Below are 27,316 nucleotides of genomic sequence, written 5' to 3' on the forward strand. Positions count from 1 at the left end.
GGGAATGGAGGCAGCAGGAAGTCACAGACTGACTGTTATATAGTGGGAGGAGCAGGGTCCCCAGCAGTACAGAGTATATCAGGAGATGAGGGATGTGTTAGTGAGGACAGGGCTGCATGTGACGGGCAGTGACATGATGTGAGGAGGGGAATGGAGGCAGCAGGAAGTCACAGACTGAGAGTTATATAGTGGGAGGAGCAGGGTCCCCAGCAGCACAGAGTATATCAGGAGATGAGTGATGTGTTAGTGAGGACAGGGCTGCATGTGACAGGGGCAGTGACGTGAGGAGGGGTATGGGGGCAGCAGGAAGCCACAGACTGAGAGTTATATAGTGGCAGGAGTAGGGTCCCCAGCAGCACAGAGTATATCAGGAGATGAGTGATGTGTCAGTGAGGACAGGGCTGCATGTGACTGGGGCAGTGATGTGAGGAGGAGAATGGAGGCAGCAGGCAGCCACAGACTGACTGTTATATAGTGGGAGGAGCAGGGTCCCCAGCAGTACAGAGTATATCAGGAGATGAGGGATGTGTTAGTGAAGACAGGGCTGCATGTGACTGGGGCAGTGATGTGAGGAGGGGAATGGAGGCAGCAGGAAGCCACAGACTGAGAGTTATATAGTGGGAGGAGCAGGGTCCCCAGCAGCACAGAGTATATCAGGAGATGAGGGATGTGTCAGTGAAGACAGGGCTGCATGTGACTGGGGCAGTGATGTGAGGAGGGGAATGGAGGCAGCAGGCTGAGAGTTATATAGTCGCAGTCAGTGACACTCTGTTATCTCTCTTAGGGGAACATTACTGGTGGCTGAAGTGAGCAGCCGATTTGATGATATCAGACCATTTCTTAGCGCAATGTCGCAATTGGGCTTCAAGAGTGTTAGTAAGGTAATGTGACTTCTTATTTCTCTGTCCTTTGCTACGTAATCACACTAGTACTATAACTATAGTCACTAATAATGTATCAGTCCTGGTAGTAACTAGCCGTAACTCTCATTCCCTGCAGAATACAGACAGTCGTTATTTCTTCATGTTTGAGTTCAGTAAGATCGGCCGTGCCCGAGACGTCGCCACACATTCAGGACTCCAGCTGAAGCCGTGTCTGTATAAGAAGAGATGATCGCCTGGCGCTGACCCCACGACCTTTGTATTAAATGATCTCTGTGGTCGCCATTAGTCCTCAGCCCTCTCGCCCACCGATGGTAACCTTAGTGCCGCCATTTATAGGGAAAAGATACTGATAAAGAACATGTTACTTTTAAATGTCAAATTTTTTGGTGTTTCTTTAGGTCGTCATTAAATCAGACTTTATTCTGGAAAAAGTGGGGGATAAAATGATCTTAATTAAATTGTTATTAGAAGGTTTTCCTGAAGCACAGTCCTGTGTAACTCTGACTTTGGGCTTATTCTCAATTTACAGCCGCTAAGTGTAAGTTTCTCCAGCGCTGAAGCCACGCCCAGTTTCCCTAATATTCCTGTTTTTCCCCTGAATTATGGGTAGCGTGTGACCCCTCTGTGAGGACGGCTCCTCTCCATTCTGTGCTTACTCCTTTCTTCTAGATTCTCCACTATATTATATAGCGCACACATATTAGTATTTCTGTCACTCACATCAGTCCCTGCACCAGTGGAGCTTACAATCTATATTCCCTATCACAAGGACACACATACATTTCATCAGAAGCCAAATAACCTACCAGTGTATGTGTTTGGAGTGTGGGGAGAAATGGGGAGAACTTACAAACTCCACACCGATGGGTCATGATCAGGAATTGAACTCATGACCTCAGTGGTGTGAGGCAGTAATGCTAACCACTACGGCTTTCATGCTGCCCACACCTATTTGTCCTCAAGGCACCCGAACAATGCATGTTTTAAGGATGTCCATGCTTCAACACATTATGCTTAAAACAAAAGGACTGAGGTACTAATTATGCCACCTGTGCATATACAGGGAGGCCTGGTCTGTTAGGGTGCCTTCAGGTCTTTTAAGCTGCATACACACGTAAGGATTTTCTATCCAACTAGCTGATTGGTTGGAATGAAGATCTGGTAACATATGGGAGGAACTGATGATCAGCAATTTGTTCCTAAATACCAAAAAACAGATGAAAATGACGTCAGACAAGTTTGAACAAATTGTTTAGATCAAACATTTAACAAACAACAGTTTTTGTCCATTTTCCGGCGTTTGGGAGCAAATTGCTGATCATCATTTACCTTTCATACCTTACCAGATTTTCATTCCAACCAATCAACTAGTTGGATGGTTTTACAGAAAATCTTTACGTGTGTACCCAGCTTAAGTTTGGGATGCTCTAGACCAATGTTTCTCAACTCCAGTCTTGGCAGTGCATGTTTTCCATGTTTCCTAGCAGAATTACAAGTGAAAATATTAGTGCCTTACTACACAGTCAGTAATGAGTAAAACAGTGCTCCAGAACATATGGAGGACATTGCCGGGTGCCCTGGGGACACGGGAAGCGTTGCACTCTATATGTAGAGCTCTGCAGCTGCTCCTAGTTGGAGACTTAGATACGGGGAAATTATTTCATCTCTGTGAAACTACACTATTGGGAGATGGGCGTCAGTATTAGACATAAGGAATCCTTGGGCACTGACTTGCTGTAACAAGCTATGTGACTGATGAATAGAGCTAAAAACATCACTATAGCAATAACGCTGATGGTATCGGTGATCGTCTCCCTAGCTGGCAGCTACACCAAGAAACCACTCAGAATGGAACCTGAGGGAGGGAAGTGACAGAGCAGACTGTCCCCAGTCCAGGTTCTCCCTCAGGGTGATCACCAAAGTATTGGACTCGTAGGTTCGCTTGACTTCCAGTAGACAGGGCACAAGGTTAGGCTGCATTTTTAGGATGTCTTCATTTATCAACTTAGATTAATATGGGCTCTCCGACTGTCCAAGTCTATTGGATTCCCAATTTAATCTATTGGATTACTGTGGGATTGTTGCTAAGCAAATAGCGGACTCACTCCCGTGCACAGGACACCCCTTTCATTGACAGAACACTGCAGAACACTTCTCCAGCACTGCGAGCTGTGGAAACCGGGCAATTGTCGGACTGGTTAATATCTCACTGGCTCTGTTGGTTGGAAATCTGACCAAGGTCTGACCCTAAATAACGATATTCCCAATATATTTATATTCAGTGTCCATCCTTTAATTAAACTAACATCTGCTGCAGTGTTTCCCAGTCCTTGGGGAGCACTAACAGGGCATGTTTTCCATATCTCCTAGTTGGTGCACAGGTGTACTCATTACTGGCTGACACATTTTAATAGCTCAAAAGGTGGTATTAATTAACTTTTCTACTTCAGGGTCCATAGGGGGTCCACAGGGTTGACCTTGGGGTATAGCTGGATCTGGATCCATGGGCACCACGCAGTTAAAGCTTTAGCTGCTCCCAGGATGCACTTGGGTCCGTCCTCCTCTATACCCCGCCCCCGGCCACAGCACCTCAGTTTGAGTTGGTGCCCGGCCGGAGTCGGGTCACCTGCGCAGGGGGGCTGCAGGAGCAGCCCCCAAAAGCTTTCTATTTTTATTTAAAAAAAAAAAAAAAAAAAAAGAGCCTGTTAGATTTTTATTTTAAAACAGAGGCTCTAGTGTGGCAGCGACGGGCTGTCTATGCAGACGCCCACGCTGCCGCTCTCCTTCCCCGCTGGCGCCGCGACGCCAGTACTGCACTGGGGATCGCGGCGGGAGGCCAGAGTCCGTACTAGCCGGACTCTGGGTCCCTCCCTGGACTGCTGCCGGGGACAAGGTAAGCCGCGAGTCGCCGATTAGCGGCGGCTCGCGGGTTTTGCCTGCAGATGCAGTCCTTTGCCCCCGGTCCTAGGGGACAGACCGGGGGCCGCTAGCGGTGGCGGCGGGCTCCCCCTCTGAGGAGGAATAACCCGTGGGACCACTAGACCACCAGGGATATATGGCAAGCGGGATGCCGGCAAGCCCTGGGGTTAATATGCTAGCCAGGGGAGGAAGCCTTCCCTGTCAGCGGCTCCTCCCCTCAGCTCAGCGCGCCTTTCAGCACGGAGTCTGGCGTCGCTGAGCTGCAGCTACTCGGCCACTCCTCCTCTGAGGTCTCCAGCGGCCATTTTCTCACAGTGGCAGCGCAGATCTTCAGGGAGCACGCGGACCCGTCCCCCTGTGTACCTCTCCCCTGATTAAGGACAGTGTACACAGCACTATAGCCCTCCCAGACACTGAATCTGGGCAGGTTGATTGTAGTGTAAAGGTGCAGTGAGTATATCTTCCTGCATGGTATGTGACTTTTGCTAGTGCTGCCTGTCTGTGCTTATTTTCCGCTTACTGTCAGCTTATACCTATCCCTTTACTTCTCCTACAAGCCCTACAGGTGTGTGGGGGAGGGGCGTTTCTGCAGACCTCACCTATATAAATCACGTATTTGTGAGGTCCGTCACATACAGTTGTGTGCTACACAGTGCCGTATTGTGGGCTGTTGTTTAGCACACCAGTGAGTGCGTTTTCTTCTGCCCTGTTGCCAGATATATTTTTTGACTATATAATATATTCTGTCATGTCAGACGAGGAGGTTGAGCGCTCAGTGGCTCCGGTGTTGGCCTCCTGCGGACGCTGTTCTGCAGGAGTAGATAGGGAGGATTTGTCACAGGATGGCCTGTGTAGTCGATGCGAGGTGGCTCCTGGCCCATCCAGACCTTCTTTGGCGCAGGAACCACCGTGGGCGATATTTTCTCAAGTGCTGGTGTCTATTGCGGACCGTCTGTCGGTCCCGACTGCTCTCCCTACTAGGGCGTTGCCCCAGCCGACCATCCCCCATTCCCCGGGTGTCCCGCAGTTATTGCGGAGTCCTCCTGGGTCTCAATCAGTAGGTCCCTATGCGGGGTTGCCTATGTATATACAGGCTTCCCCTGTGCCGCAGCAGCCTGTGGTACCTTTTCAGGCCCCTATGGCGACTCCTCCACCATGGGTGGATGTGCTCTCCAACTCCGTGCAAAATTTGGCGGCCGCTTCCTCGGCTTTTCAGTCAATGTTGCAGACTGACATGCCTTCTAGGATTTCAAAACGCCCACTTATGACACGGGCTGCTCAGGTATCGGACTCAGAGGGTTCCTCAGATGATGGGGAGGTCCCTGATGACACTGACTCGGACGCCTCGGTCCAGGAAATGGATACCAAGTCGTCCATTAATGTGCGAGCACTAGTTAGGGCGGTGCAAGCTCTTCTTCTTATAGAGGATGAGGCACCGGTTCCTAAGTCGAAGTTTCCTAGTTTCAAAAAAACTAAGGTGGCTTCTGCGGTGTTTCCCCTGTCGGATCAGTTGACGGATCATATGGCGGTAGCTTGGCAGGCGCCCAGTAAGAGATTCCTTCCTCAGAAGCGGTTGGCTTCTAATTACCCCTTCCCTGAGGCACATTGTAAAAAATGGGAAACTCCACCGGCGGTGGATTCCCATGTCACCCGTTTAACTCGGGGCGCCACCTTACCATTACCGTCGATATCCTCGCTGAAGGATCCCACGGACAGGAAAGTTGAGACTTGCTTAAAGTCTATTTACTCCCTCTCCGGGGCGGTGGCCCGACCGTCCATGGCCATCTCCTGGGTGGCCAAGGCCATTGAGGGGTGGGCCAATGCATTGGAAGATACCTTCCCGGACGACGCTCCGGATGTCCAGCGGGCGTTGTTGGGACAAATGAGGGACGCTGCTTCTTACATTGGAGAAGCTTCTTTAGATGCTAGTCTGCTGACCTCACGGGTATCGGCTGCAGCGGTGTCTGCCCGCCGATCCTTATGGTTGCGGTCCTGGAGAGCGGACTCTGATTCAAAGAAAGGTCTGGAGGCCTTACCTTTCAATGGGGAATTACTATTTGGTCCGGACTTGGACAAAATAGTGGACACCCTGGCTAAATCCAAGTCGGCCTTCCTTCGGCGGCACTGCCTGCTAAGGTTCGGAGTTCGGCTTTTCGTTCCTTTCGGGTTCAGGGTAAGGCGAAAGGTCAGTCCTTCCCGAGACAGTCTGCGAGTAAGACCCAAAGAAGCAAGCCTGGAGTGCTCGGCGCCCTTCTTCCAAGCAGGAAGATAAACCTGCGGCCTGATGGGACGGGCCTCCCTCTGGGGGACCTCAGAGTGGGAGGCCGACTTCTTCTATTTGCCCAGTGCTGGCACAATACCACCACGGATGCCTGGGTTCGAGAAGTGGTCTCCCAGGGGTACGCCCTGTCTTTTCGGCACAGACCACCCCACCAGTTTTTCTGCACAAGTCCTTCTCAGGACAAGACCAAGGCGTTACAGGTTCAGGAGGCTATAGAGTCCTTGCTGAAGCAGGGGTCATTGTTCCCGTTCCTCTATCACAACGAGGGACGGGGTATTATTCGTCTCTGTTTCTGGTGCAGAAACCCAATGGTTCTCATCGCCCTATCCTCAACTTGAAGTCTCTGAACAAATTCCTCAGAGTTCCCAAGTTCAGGATGGAAACGTTACGTTCCATCATTCTGGCGATGGAACCGGGGGATTACATGGTGTCCCTGGACATCCAGGACGCCTACCTCCATGTTCCGATAGCATCTCCACACCAGCGGTATCTGAGGTTCGCTATCCTTCAACACCACTATCAGTTCCGGGCGCTACCCTTTGGTCTCTCCACGGCACCGAGGGTGTTCACGAAGATTATGGCGGCCATGGCCGCACATCTTCGGAACCAGAATGTACGGCTGCTGCCGTATCTGGACGACCTCCTGTTGCTGGCGAGCTCCCCGGAGGTACTGCTTCAACATCTCCACCTGACGATCGCTTGCCTGCAAGCACACAGGTGGTTGATAAATTGGAAAAAGTCCTCCCTGATTCCATCACAGCGGATGGTTCATTTGGGAGCCGTGCTGGATTCGCGTCAGCAAAGGATCTTCCTGACTCCGGAGAAGGTCGCCTCCCTACAGCTGCGGATACGCAGTTGCCTGAGCCGTTGCCGCCTGTCGGTCCATTCGGCTATGAGAGTTCTGGGGTCCATGGTGTCGACATTCGACATGGTGGAATTTGCCCAGTTCCATTCCCGGCCCCTGCAGGGGCTGATTCTATCAGAATGGAACGGGTTACCTCACCGGATCTGCTCTCAGGTGCTGGTGTTGTCTCCGGACGTTCGGCAATCTTTGGCTTGGTGGCTTCAGACAGCTCATCTGGTCGAGGGGCGCCCATTTTGGATCCCGGACTGGGTCCTGCTCACGACGGATGCCAGTCTCCGGGGTTGGGGGGCAGTGACCGGCTCTTTGTCGCTTCAGGGTCATTGGTCAGCGGAAGAAGCACTTCTCCCCATCAACATCCTGGAACTGCGGGCAGTATACAGGGCCCTGCAGTCGTCCGGCCCCGCTCTTCACGGAAGGGCGGTACAGGTGCAGTCCAACAACGCCACCACTGTGGCGTATATCAACCACCAAGGCGGAACTCGCAGTCAGGCAGCGATGTCGGAGGTGTCTCGTATCCTGACTTGGGTGGAGGGTCACATTACAGCGATCTCGGCGGTCTTCATCCCCGGAGTCCTCAATTGGGAGGCGGACTTCCTCAGCCGTCACGACGTGCATCCCGGGGAATGGTCGCTTCACCCAGAGGTGTTTCAGCTACTCGTGGACAGGTGGGGACTGCCGGAGCTGGACTTGATGGCCTCCCGTCACAATCACAAGTTGCCCGTTTATGGGTCAAGGACAAGAGACGCAGGCGCAAGTCTGGTGGACGCGCTGTCGGTGAAATGGACGTTTCACCTGGCGTATCTGTTTCCTCCGATATCCCTGCTTCCTCGGGTTCTGTGGAAATTCAAGCAGGACGGCGGCATGCTCGTGCTGGTAGCTCCGGCGTGGCCCAGACGTCCTTGGTACTCCGATCTCAGGAGCCTCTCCATCGACGCTCCGTACCTTCCTCAGCGTCGGGACCTGTTGTCTCAGGGGCCCTGCCTTTACCCGGATCTGGGTCGGCTGTCTTTGACGGCGTGGCTCTTGAGACAGACGTCTTGAGGTCTCGGGGCTTCTCCAGTTCGGTTATTGGTACCATGCTCAGGGCACGCAAGCCTGCTTCAGCACGGATTTATCACAGTGTGTGGCACACTTACTTTCAGTGGTGTGAGTCCAGACATTATGATCCTCAGGTGTTCCGAGTTTCTATAATCTTGGAATTTCTTCAGTCAGGATTGGATCTCGGCTTACGCCTTGCATCTCTGAAGGTTCATGTGTCCGCCTTGTCCGTGTGGTTTCAACGGCGGATTGCAATACTACCAGACGTTCACACCTTTTTCCAAGGTGTTCTCAGGATCCAGCCTCCCTTTGTGCCTCCTGTGGCTCCTTGGGACTTGGCGGTGGTGCTACGGGTCCTGCAGGGTCCTCCGTTTGAGCCTCTTGAGGCGGTGGAGCTCAAGTGGCTGACATTTAAGACGGTTTTTCTCCTGGCAATTGCTTCGGCCAGGAGGGTGTCTGAATTGGGGGCGCTTTCCTGTCGCCCTCCTTTCCTGATTTTTCACCAGGACAGAGCGGTGCTCCGCACTCGTCCTGAGTTTTTGCCCAAAGTGGTCTCGAAGTTCCACATTAATCAGGAACTTGTTGTGCCAGCTTTTCAGTCCCCTGATCTTTCAGCTGGTGAGACTTCCTTAGATGTGGTCCGGGCGCTTAGAATTTATGTAGACCGGACGGCTTCGGTTTGGAAGTCTGATTCCTTGTTTATCCTCTTTGGTTTTCACAAGAGGGGTTGGCCTGCCAACAAACAAACGTTAGCCCGTTGGCTTCGTTCCGTTATTTGTGAGGCTTATGCACAAGAGGGTTTACCTGTGCCAGCCTCTGTTAAGGCTCATTCCACTCGTTCTGTGGGTCCCTCTTGGGCTGCTAGACGTGGCGCTTCTGCTGTTCAGCTGTGTAAGGCGGCCACTTGGTCTTCAATTCAAACGTTTTTGAGGTTCTATGCGTTTGACACCTTCGCCTCTCAGGATGCATCCTTTGGGCGCCGGGTACTCCTTTCAGCACAGGAGCGTCCCCGCCCTTAGTTGTACTGCTTTGGGACATCCCCAAGGTCAACCCTGTGGACCCCCTATGGACCCTGAAGTAGAAAACAAGAGATATGGTAAGAACTTACCTTTGTTATCTCTGTTTCTACGAAGTCCTTAGGGTCCACAGGGCGCCCGCCCTGACGCACCTGGCTTCAAATGGGCTGTGTGGCTGGTCACCGGTTTTCCGTCTCCCATTTCTGTGAGTATGGTTTCTTGTGTGTTCCAGTCTTCCTTCTCTCTGTTTAGTCTCCTCCTCCGGCCTTGGCTGCTTACCAACTGAGGTGCTGTGGCCGGGGGCGGGGTATAGAGGAGGACGGACCCAAGTGCATCCTGGGAGCAGCTAAAGCTTTAACTGCGTGGTGCCCATGGATCCAGATCCAGCTATACCCCAAGGTCAACCCTGTGGACCCTATGGACTTCGTAGAAACAGAGATAACAAAGGTAAGTTCTTACCATATCTCTTGTTTTTCACTTGTGATACTGGTGAGATCTGTAAAACGTGCCCTGTTAGGGGTTCCTGGAAACATTTAATCTAATGTCTCCTGGTACATAGAGCAGTACAAATACTGACGGGGATCAGAATCCTTATTTCTCGATGAAACTGGCTCTTCTTTCAGGCCGTCTTTGTGCCGAGCTGTGGTGACTATATAGAGCCATCTATCTGTGGTGCCATTACCAGCTGCCACCTTTTGGTTTCTATATATGGGACTTGAGTGACTGCTATGGCGGCTATCCGTCCTCACGCGGAGCGTGGTGTTGTGTTTCCGTTCACAGCCTCAGCCATTATCATTAGTGTTGAGACTTTCACCCACCCCAGGATGGCGCATTTACCACCAACTCAGAAGGAGGCTCTCTGACGCCGCGGACTACAATACTCTCCCCCTCATTAGTTACTGCACGCCTGCTGTCTCGGAGGCACCGCTGAGACTTCTGTGCATGTAGCAGCTGTTGGCAATAAATTCTTCATCTACAGCCTCTTGGGGGTCTCACACTTAGGGGTATATCCAATTGGGTGCGAGGTTTAGTGAGATAAAACACCTCACACCCAATTTTGGATGATCACAAGTAGGTGCGCTCCCACTACCTGTGGTATCCAATTTTAAGAAAGTGGTTGTGGGGCTATCAGAGCGGAAAACCCCGTGGCGCGTAATAATAAAATAAATACATTACACTTACCTGCCTGGGGATCTCCGTGGCTTCCCCTCCATCTGGTCACTGGGGAGGGGGCTGCTGGAAGATGAAGTTCTCCCAGTGCCCGTTACAGGGGGTATACATTCACATACTCATGCACATACTTACAAACAAGAAGACTGCGTCAGAAGGTGAGTAATTAAGCTAATTGGAGACTTCCATTGCGTAATTAGTCTTCGGGGGGAAATGGGGGATAGGGGTGGCACCCGGGTTCCAGAGCAAGTCCCGCTGATTTTTCCAAAAATTAATGATTTAAAGAAAACTCTGACTTTTTTCTTTTTCTCGCAACTCCAGTCTCTCACCTTACTGAATAGTAAAACCCCATGGCTGCCGGAAAAGCCCTACACCAGAGGTTCCCAAACTCCGCCATTACAGTCCACATTTTAAGGATATCTTTGCTTGAGCACTGGTGAATTAATTAGTACCTCAGTCAATTTGATATAACCATTTGAATGCTAGCATGGATATCCTTAAAACCTGGACTGTAATGGCGGAGTTTGGGAACCTCTGCCCTACACCATGTTTTTTTCCCCTCCCGCAATTGGGTATGCACTCTTTGTATCTCTTAGTTTAATGATGGGGAAGGAAGGGATAGGATAGAACTTCTTTGTGGGATATAGTCTTAAAAAAAGACGGAGAGGAACTAATTATCAGAGCGTAGCTTTTATTGGTTATGTTTACAAATATTGCACAGCTAACATGCTGAGAACAGCGCCTAGGGCACGGAGCGCACAGGAGAGAACGCACACGCTAGGCCGATGTTTTTGCACTGCGCATGCATGAACTAGCCAGTGCGATCGGGTTATGGTACGCAGACTACACGCAGTATGTACGCAGACCCTTCTGATATTGATTGACAGCCGTTTGTGGGTGGTGATAGGTGGTGGTCAGGTGAACGCAGGCGTTATAATGCCGTTATAGGGGCGTGCATAATTAAGGCAGCGCGGCGGCATACGCAGCCATAGCGTAAGCTGTACACAGGAAGCGGGCAAAATCCTGCGGCAGCTCTGGTCACCACTATTATGCTAATGTGTCCGATGGCTCTCGATGTTACCGATGGTTACGCTATCTTGCGTGTTGATCAGACTGTGAGTAAAGGGAGATGGGCGGCTTAGTACGGGGCTGGGCGTCTGCAACTTGTGCTGCGGTCTCCGTGTGTATGTGCTGATTAGCATATTCTCGCAGTGAACGGGTGCGTGCGTCTGCTAGCGTGTGTTCCTTGCTGAATCAGGCCCATAGTGCGAGCATTAAATATATATAAAATGGAACAATATGTCCAATTAATGTATCTGCAACAATTATCAATTTATCATTACTAATACCTACTAGTAGTGACCGGGGCAGTGTCTGTGTAATCTCTGATGTTACCAGTCTGACCATGTAATTCATCATTACTAATACCTACTAGTAGGGGCCGGGGCAGTGTCTGTGTAATCTCTGATGTTACCCCATGTAATACATCATTACTAATACCTACTAGTAGTGACCGGGGCAGTGTCTGTGTAATCTCTGATGTTACCCCATGTAATACATCATTACTAATACCTACTAGTAGTGACCGGGGCAGTGTCTGTGTAATCTCTGATGTTACCCCATGTAATACATCATTACTAATACCTACTAGTAGGGGCCGGGGCAGTGTCTGTGTAATCTCTGATGTTACCAGTCTGACCATGTAATTCATCATTACGAATACCTACTAGTAGGGGCCGGGGCAGTGTCTGTGTAATCTCTGATGTTACCCCATGTAATACATAATTACTAATACCTACTAGTAGGGGCCGGGGCAGTGTCTGTGTAATCTCTGATGTTACCCCATGTAATACATCATTACTAATACCTACTAGTAGGGGCCGGGGCAGTGTCTGTGTAATCTCTGATGTTACCAGTCTGACCATGTAATTCATCATTACTAATACCTACTAGTAGTGACCGGGGCAGTGTCTGTGTAATCTCTGATGTTACCCCATGTAATACATCATTACTAATACCTACTAGTAGTGACCTGGGGCAGTGTCTGTGTAATCTCTGATGTTACCCCATGTAATACATCATTACTAATACCTACTAGTAGTGACCGGGGCAGTGTCTGTGTAATCTCTGATGTTACCCCATGTAATACATAATTACTAATACCTACTAGTAGTGACCGGGGGCAGTGTCTGTGTAATCTCTGATGTTACCAGTCTGACCATGTAAGTCATTAGGACACTGACATACTATCACCTGCATATACAGAAGAGATGTACATAATACTGGTAGATAATAAAAGATACAGAAATGATTATAACAAGCGCTGGTGTCAGCGCAGCGATCCGGCTTCCTTGATAAAGCTCCTGGCGCAATGCGCATCACTAGTCGCCTCATTCCCTGCCTCGTGCATCAGAGGTTTTTGCTAATGTCAAAAACAGGATATAGAATATTAGAATATACCTTTTATCGGCTTCCCTTTCCCTCCCTGCTCTTTTTTTTAGGGGTGTGCCCCACGTAGGAGTTCTGTCCTATCCCTTCCTTCCCCACTGTTACCCCTGTGTATACTCAGCGTGCACCTTCCTACCCCGAATCTCAGTCACATTATGTTCTCTCTGATCTCCTGTACAATTACCCCCATATTACTGCATCTCACTCACCAGGTTTACTCTGCTGTTTAACGGTGTATTTTTATTTATTTTTGACCCATGTGTGTATAGGGGGTGTGCCTGAGTATAGGGGTAGGAGTGTGTATAGGGATGTGTGTGTGTGGGGGTGCGCCTGAGTATAGGTGTAGGAGTGTGTATAGGGATGTGTGTGTGTGGTGGTGCGCCTGAGTATAGGGGGGGGTGTGTATAGGGGGTGTGCCTGAGTATAGGGGTAGGAGTGTGTATAGGGGGGGGTGTGTATGGGGGGGTGTGTATGGGGGGGGGGTGTGTATAGGGGGTGTGCCTGAGTATAGGGGTAGGAGTGTGTATAGGGGGGGTGTGTATAGGGGGTGTGCCTGAGTATAGGTGTAGGAGTGTGTATAGGGGTGTGTGTGTGGGGGTGCGCCTGAGTATAGGTGTAGGAGTGTGTATAGGGATGTGTGTGTATAGGGGTGTGTGTGTGGGGGTGCGCCTGAGTATAGGTGTAGGAGTGTGTATAGGGATGTGTGTGTATAGGGGGTGTGCCTGAGTATAGGGGTAGGAGTGTGTATAGGGGGGGTGTGTATAGGGGGTGTGCCTGAGTATAGGTGTAGGAGTGTGTATAGGGATGTGTGTGTGTGGGGGTGTGCCTGAGTATAGGTGTAGGAGTGTGTATAGGGATGTGTGTGTGTGGGGGTGTGCCTGAGTATAGGTGTAGGAGTGTGTATAGGGATGTGTGTGTGTGTGGTGGTGCGCCTGAGTATAGGGGTGGGTGGGTGTGTGTGTATAGGGGGGTTGTGTGTAAAATACTCATTTTTAATGGAGTCCAACCGCTGCTGTTTGGGCACGAGAACATTACTCCGTTTTATTCCCCACCAGGGTTCGGGCACGGGATATTCAGCTTTCACATGACCTTTACAAATACTAACAAAAACTCTGGAAAATTCCTACCCTCGCACAGAGGACTAGAGACATCGCAGACCCCCTTCTTTCTTAGCAAAATTCAATTGGGGTCAATACAAAAACAACTCCACATGTGACTGAGAAGTGGAGAGCAGGAGCTGCTGGTGTAACCTATGGTTCATTGGTGTCTGACAAAGAAAACAGGGAATCAGTATGAATGACCACCGGCCCTATGGCTGGCAGCAGTGAAGATCTCGATGGAATCAAAGGAAGTATGATTAACCCTAACCTCCCCCCCTAGTGCCTAAACCTAACCTCACCCCATCCCCGCAGCCTAAACCTAAGTCTCCCAGGGGGATACCTAACCCCCCCTTCCCCTAGCCTAACCCTAAATCCCTTGCGGGAGACCCTAACCCGTGCCTGCCTTACCTTTGTTCGGTATGCTGGGCGTCGGGCTCCCGACGTAGGTATAATGACAAGCGTCGGGATTTCGACGTCTTGTCATTAATACCCTGCCGGGATTTGACAGTCGGGAAGCCGGCGGTCGGCATTTCGACCATCGGCTACCCGACTGCACCCCCCGAAAACGGGACCCCTAATTAGTTCGACCTAGGCCCTTCTCCAGGGTGAGGTGGGTGTCCCACAAATTGAACATGCCCAACTTATGGACCTGAGAGATGAACTTTCTCACAAACAACGTCCGGTCACAGCAACATTAGGTGTAAGGAGAACATAATGACCTATAGGACAATGAAACAACTATGATAATTTTTTGGATGACAGCAATTAATCCTGGAAAAGTAAAATAAATTCCAACTAATGTGAAAATTTCTGCTGACAATGGCAAATGTTTGGCTGTTTTATCCATCGGTTGTTGGTAACATTTCTGATGAGCCAAGTTCCATCCTACTCAGGACAGACGTACACAATAATACACACATTTGCTTCTGCACATTGCGCTGTATGTGTCCTTGGTAAGACCAGGCCCTGAGACCCCTAATCTCATGAGGTGACAGTAACCAGGTAGAAGACGCCATTCTGGTGCTCAGATATTTGACGTGAGGTGACTTATGGTTTAGTTGACCACTCAGCCCATCAGGTTTATATTTCTCTGGTGTTTTTTAGATCTTCTCCCAGTATTGGCTACATCTTGGTGCCCGCTAATTCCCCCTCTGACTTTGGCACCGCGCCCCTGTGTCCGTCACTTTCCGTTTGCCTTTATCTACACCGTAAATCCATTCATGGCAGATTCTCTCCTGCTGGCACCATACGGAACACGACCTAAAGTACAAGTGCTCGGAGTTCCCTGATGACCGTGTGGGAGACTCTCTCATATTATTACGTGTGACTCCAATTATATTATTCTGTATTTGCCTAGTGATATCTCCATCCAGCATAATCTGTCTCTGCTCTTATAATGCTGCTCTCCAGCCCCACTGAGCAATTATCAGGAGGGCTGCAGCGTTTGTATTTACTGAAGCTACAGATGTGTCCTCATACATCTAACCGCCTCGGGCATTAAACACCCCTTATAGTCGCTCCATGCCGTGGCGTGACTTGGTAGCGCAGATAGTCTTTTCAAGCAACTTTTTACCTTCAAATGTGTCTTATGCAGCATGTACTGTGTGCGACTGCGTCTGTATCTGCGTTCTCATCGCTGTGCCAATATCATTCTAATCAGGAGAAGCTGCCTGTGCTAACGATTCACATCACTGTGTAAGTAAGAAGCATTAGGTAACGAGCCGCACCAAACAATGCTCAGCGCTACCGAATCACACAGAGCTCCTGCTTTATATGTAGCGTACAGAAGATAGATGTATGTACATACACAGATATACAGGTGTCACATATCACATTACTCAGCGCAGTCTCCCATATACAGACTCAGGAGCACACAGATATACAGGTGTCACATTACTCAGCGCAGTCGCCCATATACAGACTCAGGAGCACACAGATATACAGGTGTCACATATCACATTACTCAGCACAGTCTCCTATATACAGACTCAGGAGCACACAGATATACAGGTCATCACCACTTCACATAAATAACAGACAAATATAAAAGTGATGAAAAAATATCTATGTAATTTTAACTCTCATTATATTTACACTTATTGATTTATCTTTACACTTCACTATCACCTTTTTCGTGTGATTTCCTGGGGATGGTCCTTGGCTGGATTCTTTTGGGGGTCCCTGCACCTTGGACGTGAACCCCATAATGTTAAGGACGCCAGTATAGAGGAGCCTTGACGCTTGCCTGGCGCTTATTCATATATTTGCAAATGTTTGTAACTAATACCTCTGAATTTCTATTACTATGTAGGATTCAAGTATTTTTGTTGATACTGCTGCAGTGAGCTGGAGGGCAAATCCCTTTTTTTTCTGTCTAGTGATAATGTTGTTAGTAGTAGTTTGTAACAAGTGGAGAGCGACATAGTAATCCCACCCCATCCTGGGGCATTTACCTGTTCTACAGAGACACCTCAGCTATAGAAGGGGCACATTCCCCGCAAGATGTAGCTCTCTGCCGCATCATGCGGGGAATGTACCCCTTCTGTAGCTCTTTCTCTCTGCCCCATCATGTGGGGAATGTACCCGTTCTGTAGCTCTCTCTCTGCCCCATCATGCGGGGAATGTACCCATTCTGTAGCTCTCTCTCTGCTGCATCATATGGGAATGTACCAGTTCTGTAGCTCTCTCTCTGCCGCATCATCCGGGGAATGTACCCGTTCTGTAGCTCTCTCTCTCTGCCGCATCATACGGGAAATGTACCCGTTCTGTAGCTCTCTCTCTCTCTGCCGCATCATGCGGGGAATGTACCCGTTCTGTAGCTCTCTCTGCTGCATCATGCGGGGAATGTACCCGTTCTGTAGCTCTCTCTCTCTGCCGCATCATGTGGGGAATGTACCCGTTCTGTAGCTCTCTCTGCCGCATCATGCGGGGAATGTACCCGTTCTGTAGCTCTCTCTCTCTCTGCCGCATCATGCGGGGAATGTACCCGTTCTGTAGCTCTCTCTGCTGCATCATGCGGGGAATGTATATGTTCTGTAGCTCTCTCTCTCTGCCGCATCTTGCGGGAAATGTACATGTTCTGTAGCTCTCTCTCTCTGCCGCATCATGCGGGGAATGTACCCGTTCTGTAGCTCTCTGCCGCATCATATGGGAATGTACCCGTTCTGTAGCTCTCTCTCTGCTGCATCATATGGGAATGTACCCATTCTGCGATGTTTCCTGTAGACACTGCCCTGGAATTGTGTACTGAACAACCTTACCTGGGACATGGCTTCCTTCTGTCCTCACTGTACGGTACATACATATACTGAGGCTGCTAATTCAGGAGGAAATTTATTCAGACAAGACCGTGAAGAAAATGTTTTATTTCAGAAAGAACTGGTTAGTGTCAGAGTAGACTGACAGCGTGCACCCGGCGCTGGCTCCACACTGAGGGGGGAATATTGGTGGGTAGTGGTAGAAACAGTATCGGTGGCATCTGATGCTGAGTGTGGCCCTCAGGGGCCTCACATGAATACACTGGGCAGAGATAATGGGAAGTGACCAGGTGCCGGGACACTACATCAGCTGTCACAGCAGAGACAGACACCAGTGGGAGGGTGCAGCGCTGGGGAGACAGAGTCTCTTGTAGTACTGACTGTCTAGTGTCCCAGAGGGCATGCTTCAAATGTATTCCCGTCACTGAAATTCCCTCATGGTCCACAGGGGGCGCTTTTCTGTCTGAGACCTGCCAATCACAAGAGAAGAGAGTCAGAAATCACAGGTACCCGGATGGGGTACATGACGGGGTGTATCTGGTTCCCCTCTATTCCGCACACGCCTAATTACCATACTGGGCCGCACCGTTACCATTGATAGAATAGATTAATATATTATATAGATATATCTATTCCTCTATTCTTACATGGGCTGTGATTGTGGGGCTAAGCACTGAATTAAATCCATAGAGAGAGATGTATACGAGACATGAACCTACAGAGGGAAAACAGCCAAAGGCCACAAACAGTAACTAAGGTTTAATAGACGCTCAGTACCGTGTACAGAGGAAATGTTACCCAGCAAGGTCTCTGTACAAATGGTCCCTTTCTACTTTACCGGAAGGAAGACCTGCTGTGCGCAAATCCATCAATAGCAACACTACCGGTAGTCACGTTACAGATGGGTAATTAATGCAAATTTTATTTACCTTAAAAACACAATAAAATAAATATACACACAATATTAAATATGCCTAAGGGATACAATGGTCCTATTCACTATCAGCATCCTCGTGACTGTGCATCTATTTTGAAGTTCTTCCAATGATCCATTTGATATGAATTTTGTGCTATTTTATGTGGCTTTTTTTTATATACCATTCAATTCTGATATTTAATATTGTGTGTATATTTATTTTATTGTGTTTTTAAGGTATATTAAATTAGCATTAATTACCCATCTGTCCATTAGCCATTGTAGTTATTTGGTATAGCGCTGGTGTACACCCCCTTTTTCCAGCAGCTCTCTGACAGCGCTAGGTCTTTGTGTTTATTCAGGTAGTCACGTTACCCTATTTATGGCTGTCGGCTCCTTTACCTCTAGCGACCGGTGTCTGCTTATGAATCCTTTGTAAAGGAGCAGATTAGAGTTAAGGCGCACATCCACTAACAGATGAGGTAACGACAGTACGACATCGTACCGACATTCGCCATCCCCTGCAGTGCCTACACCGAGCGATCAGTTCTTCAGTGTAGTCATCCTCCCTCATCCCTGAGCATGGCCAATCTGTCATTATCCGCAGATTAACCGGTATGTTCAGCCGATGATGTCAGAAATGACCAGAGGGAGCGCGCATCGCTAGTCATTTCCAACATTATACTGCACGATTACAACATCGTAAACGTGCAATTGCTTAGTAATCGTGAAATCGCTCATTAATATGTGCTAGTGGATACGCGGCATTACTGTCGCTATAGGAGTGCCCATCGCCATTATGTGTATACCCTGCCGTGTTACACTCTGCGCTGCACAAGTATATATTAGGTTATTGGGCTCGTGCCGACCTCCAGTATTTTTGGATCATTGAGAACATTCATAGCTTAAATAATATGAGTATTTATATACTAGGTTTTGTTATTGTGTGTATTTTATATATATATATATTAGATTACCGGCGGCCAGATGCCAAACAGACTATAACTCCATCCAGAGACATTAATGTCACCCTAGCTGCCTCTGATGCATGTTACAGTTTATACTCGCAGGACATATAAATGACGCCATGCTAAATGGCCATTCTCAGTCCCCAAGGTTATGACACCACTTACACTGTTCTACGTAATGACTGGTACCTGTACGTGTAGAGAGACGCCCTCCAGTCCTTCATGATCTCTCAGCCCTCTTTCCTGCATAAGGCTGTGGAAGAGTCTGATTGGATGCCGGAACACACTCAGGTTATAAGTTATATTAAAGGGAGATGAAATATAAGTGGAGAGAAGCGTAACGCGGACTTGAAGCCCTTGTACCCAGTCCAATGAGGAAACAGGGAAAGCCAATGAGTAGACACTCCAAGACTCTGGCACGGATCCCTCAGATAGCGTCTTTCTTATCTGCTGACACCTCAGGCAATGGCAGGATGATCCTACATCCTGCAAATCCTGGATGGCCTGCTTAATCAGCCCACACAACAGATCCCACTCTTCTAGCAGGAAACGTAGCAAGGGGAGATGCTTCTTTACTGCTGGTACATTCCGGGAGTGTCCATCCATTACAGCTTCTGCTGATCTCTTTGGCTTTTTGGTGCCACTGGCTTCTTTCTGTCTCTCAGTAGATGTGTCCTCCTGTCTGTCTTCTACAGTCTGACTACTGTCCTCAGCACCAGGAATATCATGGCATTCTGGCTGTGTAACATGTTGACTTTCCTGCAGGGAAAATTTGGTGTCTAGGTCCCTTTGCTGCACTACATCTCTCAGCTCCATCAGGAGGACTAAACACTGGCTCCATGTGTATTCACAGATTACTCCTAACCCAGGACTACAAGCAGATCCTTTGTTCCAGATCTCTTCTCGTTCTGGTGTGGCACATTGACTGACAGTTCTCAGATTCTCTTCTTTATTGGTTTCTGAGGTCCAAACATCTTGAGTAGTGATGAGGTTGGAGAGAATTGTGCGACCATAGGCCCTGATGGTTGTATTTTGTAGACCTTCACTCAAACCCAGAGCTGCTGGATCCCGCGTAGAGTAGATTTTCTGCAACGCCCACTGGACACGTTCAACCCAGGAACCTGAAACGCCAGACGACAACATGTGACCCCTATGTTCTTATAAACGCTGGTAAATCATTAAATGGTTTATGAGAACTTGTGAATGATTAGAAACACCACCATACTGTAACCACACAAATGACCATGTGACTGCGCTATCGTGCCCAGAAGACACGGAGAAACTTTGCCCCAGACTACAGACATCTCTTTCTACAGCTGGCAGCCACGGCTCTCCTTGTGCTGCCAGGTTGATCTGGGAGACATTATATTAGTTTAGGAGGTACTTTACAATATGGCTGGAGTGCTAATTTATTTATAGTCAATACAGCTAGCTGAGAGCAGACTATGGTCTGTAAATAGGACTTATATAGAATTGAGCTGCTTAGCATATCATTCGCCATCCTCTCATGCGAATATCTTCCTTTCCTTCCCTAAGTCCATTGTCTGGATGTCATCCTTGATTCTCCCCCTCGTGGAGATTTGGACTAAATCCTCCCGTATAACATTTCTGGGATCCGGCCCTTTCTCACCCTGGAAGCCATTAACAGGTGGCAAAGGGGACCGGAAAAGACTCAGGGGGTCATTCAGACCCGGTCGTTAGAGCTGATGTGCTCGGACCAGGTCGATGGCCCCCCACAGAGCATGCGCACGACGGCGCCATCGCCGTCGTGCGCATGCGTGAGACCCGCTACGACCGACAGCGCCGGTCGTAGCGGGTCTCGATCCAAAGGGGGCGAGCTGTCGATGTTGATTGACAGCTCGCCCCGTTTGGAAGGCGGGCCGGGGGGGTGGCAGCCCAAACGGAGGCGTTCCCATGGGAACGCCTGCCGTTTGGGGGAGGCCCCACTGACATCACTAGTGATGTCAGTGGAGAGCTTCCAGCTCTGACAGAGCCAGAAGCTCTCCGGGGCTTACGACAAGTGAGACCCTACCCTAGGGTCTCGTCATAAGCCCCGATGGTCGCGATGGTCACCAGAGCTGTGGGTGTTAACCCACAGCCTAACGACCGCAACAGAGGCGGGCGGTCAGGATGCAAGTGGCCGCCCAGTTTCTGAGCGACCGCTTGCATCCTCCGTCCGCCTCTGAATGAGGTCCTCAGATCTTTACCTGATCTACAAAGCCCTCAAACACTGGTTTCTTCCCCACATCATTGTGCATTGTGACTGTATGTTCTACCCTATGTACAGTGCTGTAGAACCCTGGGTGCAGGGTGGCAGCAACAAAGGGTTAGGTGATAGTATAAGTAAGGAAAATGAGAAGCACACGAGGGAATTGGGCCCTGCTCATAAGAGCTTACACTCTATAGGGGAGGGGCAGACAGACAGGGGTGACACAGAGGGGAGAGACAGTGAGTGAGGAGCATAGAGCAGTGGGTTAGGATGAGAGATTACACTATAGGGGAGGGGTAGACAGACAGGGGTGACACAGAGGGGAGAGACAGTGAGTGAGGAGCATAGACGCCTGACGATAAAGATGGCTGATGAACACACACATGTGGGTCTGGGCTGTAACTTACCTGCAGGATTGCGCTCTACCAAAGTGCACAGCAAATGGGAGAGTCCGCGGCTGCCAGGACCACGTGGGGGGCTTAGGAGACATTGCTGAGCTACGGCTATAACACTTTGTGCATCCTCCTCTCCCACAATGTGACCTCCATATATAACGGCACCTGCAGAAGGAATATAGCGACACGCGGACGTCACAGTGATCAGCAAGATCCATAACAAATCTACTAAATCTACAGCAGTAATCAGTGGAGCAGATGATAGAGTGGATAATGGGGGGGGGACACACACCTGCTGGGCACGTGTTTCCCGAGTGCTGAGGAAGAATGGAGCCCCCTGTAATGAGCAGGAGCTGTGAGGAATGTACTAAGCTGGATGCACATATACACATGTATGTAATATGTCTGACTTAGTAGAGCACAGGTTCTCAAACTTGGTCCCCAGGACCCCAAACAGGGCATGTTTTCCAGTTCTCACAGAATCACAAGTGAAATAATTAGCTCCACCTTTGTATTTTTGAAAATGTGTCAGTGAGTAATGATTACATCTGTGCTCCTGCTGGGTGACCTGGGAAATGTGTCAGTGAGTAATGAGTACACCTGCTGGGTGACCTGGGAAATGTGTCAGTGAGTAATGAGTACACCTGTACACCTGCTGGGTGACCTGGGAAATGTGTCAGTGAATAATGAGTACACCTGTACACCTGCTGGGTGACCTGGGAAATGTGTCAGTGAGTAATGAGTACACCTGCTGGGTGACCTGGGAAATGTGTCAGTGAGTAATGAGTACACCTGTACACCTGCTGGGTGACCTGGGAAATGTGTCAGTGAATAATGAGTACACCTGTACACCTGCTGGGTGACCTGGGAAATGTGTCAGTGAGTAATGAGTACACCTGCTGGGTGACCTGGGAAATGTGTCAGTGAGTAATGAGTACACCTGTACACAGTAATAATACTGACCTGTGTCATTGTGTAACACACAATGACACAGGTCACCATTATTACTGACTGTGGGCCTGATTCAGCTTGGATCACAGTTGCTAATACGCACACAATCGGCCAATTGTTGCGTTCTGCGCATGCATCGCAGTGTGCGTGCGTGAACCGGCCACTGCGATCGGGACTACGATTGCAGGGACTACGCAGATCCATCGCAGAGTGATTGACAGGAAGTGCCGTTTGGGGGTGGTGACAGGGGAGTGGTCGGGGAAACGCAGGTGTGCTTTTGGAGCGTGCATATATTATCCACTGTGATGCCGTGCGCAGCCTGAGGTCTCGTAGCGTGTGATGAGGTTAGTAATTCCTGAGTAAGGTCAGAGCCTGTGTAAGTGTGTGTGAGGCTGTGATGGTACTCCATGTTACTGATGGTATCTCAGTCTTGTGTAATCACTGCGTGTGATGAGGTTAGTAATTACTGAGTAAGGTCAGAGCCTGTGTAAGTGTGTGTGAGGATGTGATGGTACTCCATGTTACTGATGGTATCTCAGTCTTGTGTAATCACTGCGTGTGATGAGGTTAGTAATTCCTGAGTAAGGTCAGAGCCTGTGTAAGTGTGTGTGAGGATGTGATTGTACTCCATGTTACTGATGGTGTCTCAGTCTTGTGTAGTCACTGTGTGTGATGAGGTTAGTAATTCCTGAGTATGGTCAGAGCCTGTGTAAGTGTGTGTGAGGATGTGATGGTACTCCATGTTACTGATGGTGTCTCAGTCTTGTGTAATCACTGCGTGTGATGAGGTTAGTAATTCCTGAGTAAGGTCAGAGCCTGTGTAAGTGTGTGTGAGGCTGTGATGGTACTCCATGTTACTGATGGTATCTCAGTCTTGTGTAATCACTGTGTGTGATGAGGTTAGTAATTCCTGAGTAAGGTCAGAGCCTGTGTAAGTGTGTGTGAGGATGTGATGGTACTCCATGTTACTGATGGTGTCTCAGTCTTGTGTAATCACTGCGTGTGATGAGGTTAGTAATTCCTGAGTATGGTCAGAGCCTGTGTAAGTGTGTGTGAGGATGTGATAGTACTCCATGTTACTGATGGTGTCTCAGTCTTGTGTAGTCACTGTGTGTGATGAGGTTAGTAATTCCTGAGTATGGTCAGAGCCTGTGTAAGTGTGTGTGAGGATGTGATGGTACTCCATGTTACTGATGGTGTCTCAGTCTTGTGTAATCACTGCGTGTGATGAGGTTAGTAATTCCTGAGTAAGGTCAGAGCCTGTGTAAGTGTGTGTGAGGCTGTGATGGTACTCCATGTTACTGATGGTATCTCAGTCTTGTGTAATCACTGTGTGTGATGAGGTTAGTAATTCCTGAGTAAGGTCAGAGCCTGTGTAAGTGTGTGTGAGGATGTGATGGTACTCCATGTTACTGATGGTGTCTCAGTCTTGTGTAGTCACTGTGTGTGATGAGGTTAGTAATTCCTGAGTAAGGTCAGAGCCTGTGTAAGTGTGTGTGAGGATGTGATGGTACTCCATGTTACTGATGGTATCTCAGTCTTGTGTAATCACTGTGTGTGATGAGGTTAGTAATTCCTGAGTAAGGTCAGAGCCTGTGTAAGTGTGTGTGAGGATGTGATGGTACTCCATGTTACTGATGGTATCTCAGTCTTGTGTAATCACTGTGTGTGATGAGGTTAGTGATTCCTGAGTAAGGTCAGAGCCTGTGTAAGTGTGTGTGAGGCTGTGATGGTACTCCATGTTACTGATGGTTTCTCAGTCTTGTGTAATCACTGTGTGTGATGAGGTTAGTAATTCCTGAGTAAGGTCAGAGCCTGTGTAAGTGTGTGTGAGGATGTGATGGTACTCCATGTTACTGATGGTATCTCAGTCTTGTGTAATCACTGTGTGTGATGAGGTTAGTAGTTCCTTAGTAAGGTCAGATCCTGTGTATGTGTGTGTGAGGCTGTGATGGTACTCCATGTTACTGATGGTATCTCAGTCTTGTGTAATCACTGCGTGTGATGAGGTTAGTAATTCCTGAGTAAGGTCAGAGCCTGTGTAAGTGTGTGTGAGGATGTGATGGTACTCCATGTTACTGATGGTATCTCAGTCTTGTGTAATCACTGCGTGTGATGAGGTTAGTAATTCCTGAGTAAGGTCAGAGCCTGTGTAAGTGTGTGTGAGGCTGTGATGGTACTCCATGTTACTGATGGTGTCTCAGTCTTGTGTAATCACTGTGTGTGATGAGGTTAGTAATTCCTGAGTAAGGTCAGAGCCTGTGTAAGTGTGTGTGAGGATGTGATGTTACTCCATGTTGCCGATGATTTCACAGTCTTGCTAAATAGTACATAATTGTGCAGTGTAAATAGGGCGTCCCTGTGCTGTGCCGCGAGGGCTTTGCGATCGCAATGTATTAGCATACTATCGCAGTTGAACTGCGTGCGTAATCGCAGCTGCGATCCATAGTGAATCAGGCCCTGTGTTACACATTAATACACGTCTGATGCTCCTCGGATAATGAATTTACCTGTAAGAAAACAGACAGCCTCCTCCCAGTCCTGACAGACTGACATCACTCTCCCCAGCGCATTCAGACTGAGCATTAGATCTTCGTGACTCCTGTTTTAGAGAAAACAACATTACTCATGTCAGTGTCACCTATAATATTACTCAATCCTTATCTGTGTCTTCTATATCCAGTGACATTACTCCATTCCTGTCAGTATCCCTTATATTCAGTAACATTACTCCATTCCTGTCAGTGTCCCTTATATCCAGTAACATTACTCCATTCCTGTCAGTGTACCCTATATCCAGTAACATTACTCCATTCCTGTCAGTATCCCTTATATTCAGTAACATTACTCCATTCCTGTCAGTATCCCTTATATTCAGTAACATTACTCCATTCCTGTCAGTATCCCTTATATTCAGTAACATTACTCCATTCCTGTCAGTGTCTCCCATATCCAGTAACATTATTCCATTCCTTTCAGTGTCTCCCATATCCAGTAACATTACTCCATTCCTGTCAGTATCCCTTATATCCAGTAACATTACTATATTCCTGTCAGTGTACCCTATATCCAGTAACATTACTCCATTCCTGTCAGTGTACCCTATATCCAGTAACATTACTCCATTCCTGTCAGTGTACCCTATATCCAGTAACATTACTCCATTCCTGTCAGTATCCCTTATATTCAGTAACATTACTCCATTTATGTCAGTATCCCTTATATTCAGTAACATTACTCCATTCCTGTCAGTATCCCTTATATTCAGTAACATTACTCCATTCCTGTCAGTGTCTCCCATATCCAGTAACATTACTCCATTCCTGTCAGTATCCCTTATATCCAGTAACATTACTATATTCCTGTCAGTGTACCCTATATCCAGTAACATTACTCCATTCCTGTCAGTATCCCTTATATTCAGTAACATTACTCCATTTATGTCAGTGTACCCTATATCCAGTAACATTACTCCATTCCTGTCAGTGTACCCTATATCCAGTAACATTACTCCATTCCTGTCAGTATCCCTTATATTCAGTAACATTACTCCATTTATGTCAGTGTACCCTATATCCAGTAACATTACTCCATTCCTGTCAGTATCCCTTATATTCAGTAACATTACTCCATTTATGTCAGTGTACCCTATATCCAGTAACATTACTCCATTCCTGTCAGTGTACCCTATATCCAGTAACATTACTCCATTCCTGTCAGTATCCCTTATATTCAGTAACATTACTCCATTCCTGTCAGTATCCCTTATATTCAGTAACATTACTCCATTCCTGTCAGTATCCCTTATATTCAGTAACATTACTCCATTCCTGTCAGTGTCTCCCATATCCAGTAACATTATTCCATTCCTTTCAGTGTCTCCCATATCCAGTAACATTACTCCATTCCTGTCAGTATCCCTTATATCCAGTAACATTACTATATTCCTGTCAGTGTACCCTATATCCAGTAACATTACTCCATTCCTGTCAGTGTACCCTATATCCAGTAACATTACTCCATTCCTGTCAGTATCCCTTATATTCAGTAACATTACTCCATTTATGTCAGTGTACCCTATATCCAGTAACATTACTCCATTCCTGTCAGTGTACCCTATATCCAGTAACATTACTCCATTCCTGTCAGTATCCCTTATATTCAGTAACATTACTCCATTTATGTCAGTGTACCCTATATCCAGTAACATTACTCCATTCCTGTCAGTATCCCTTATATCCAGTAACATTACTCCATTCCTGTCAGTATCCCTTATATCCAGTAACATTACTATATTCCTGTCAGTGTACCCTATATCCAGTAACATTACTCCATTCCTTTCAGTATCCCTTATATCCAGTAACATTACTCTTTTTCTGTCAGTGCTCCCTATATTTAGTAGAATGCCATTCCTGTCAGTGTACCCTATATCCAGTAACATTACTCCATTCCTTTCAGTATCCCTTATATCCAGTAACATTACTCCATTCCTGTCAGTATCCCTTATATCCAGTAACATTACTCTTTTTCTGTCAGTGCTCCCTATATTTAGTAGAATGCCATTCCTGTCAGTGTACCCTATATCCAGTAACATTACTCCATTCCTGTCAATGTCCCTTATATCCAGTAACATTATTCCATTCCTGTCAGTGTCTCCCATATCCAGTAACATTACTCCATTCCTGTCAGTATCCCTTATATCCAGTTGTAGCACCAGAAGGGATCCGGGCGGCTCAGCAATGCTAGGATCTCATCTGAGCATACCACACACGTGTACACCACATGTGCAGTGAAGCCACAGTGTGTGATAGTATTAATGCTAGATGGAGGGATCAGCCATAAACAGGTATGTGGAGTGACCCTCTAATACTTCTCATTGTTGCTTTCTATGAGAGCAGA

At 48.1% G+C, this 27,316-nt stretch overlaps 2 protein-coding genes across 2 annotated transcripts in view; one reads left to right on the forward strand and one right to left on the reverse strand.

The window, feature by feature from the left end:
* RRP8 (ribosomal RNA processing 8) overlaps positions 1–1,263 on the forward strand; it is a 41,057-nt gene extending 39,794 nt beyond the window's left edge. The window contains exons 7-8 of the mRNA XM_088464031.1: positions 785–881; positions 1,000–1,263. Coding sequence (XP_088320157.1) covers positions 785–881; positions 1,000–1,113 — 211 coding nt within the window. The 3' untranslated portion in view covers positions 1,114–1,263. The remainder of the gene's footprint in view (positions 1–784; positions 882–999) is intronic.
* A 15,842-nt stretch (positions 1,264–17,105) lies between these two features.
* DNHD1 (dynein heavy chain domain 1) overlaps positions 17,106–27,316 on the reverse strand; it is a 167,986-nt gene continuing 157,775 nt past the window's right edge. Inside the window, exons 25-28 of the mRNA XM_088464032.1 lie at positions 24,928–25,019; positions 21,479–21,631; positions 19,052–19,983; positions 17,106–17,448 (exon numbers count right to left, since the gene is read on the reverse strand). Of these exons, the coding sequence (XP_088320158.1) occupies positions 17,110–17,448; positions 19,052–19,983; positions 21,479–21,631; positions 24,928–25,019 (1,516 nt within the window). The 3' untranslated portion in view covers positions 17,106–17,109. The remainder of the gene's footprint in view (positions 17,449–19,051; positions 19,984–21,478; positions 21,632–24,927; positions 25,020–27,316) is intronic.

This window comes from Taudactylus pleione, unplaced genomic scaffold, assembly GCF_031769625.1.
Source record: "Taudactylus pleione unplaced genomic scaffold, aTauple2 ptg001564l, whole genome shotgun sequence".
Lineage (NCBI taxonomy): Eukaryota > Metazoa > Chordata > Amphibia > Anura > Myobatrachidae > Taudactylus > Taudactylus pleione.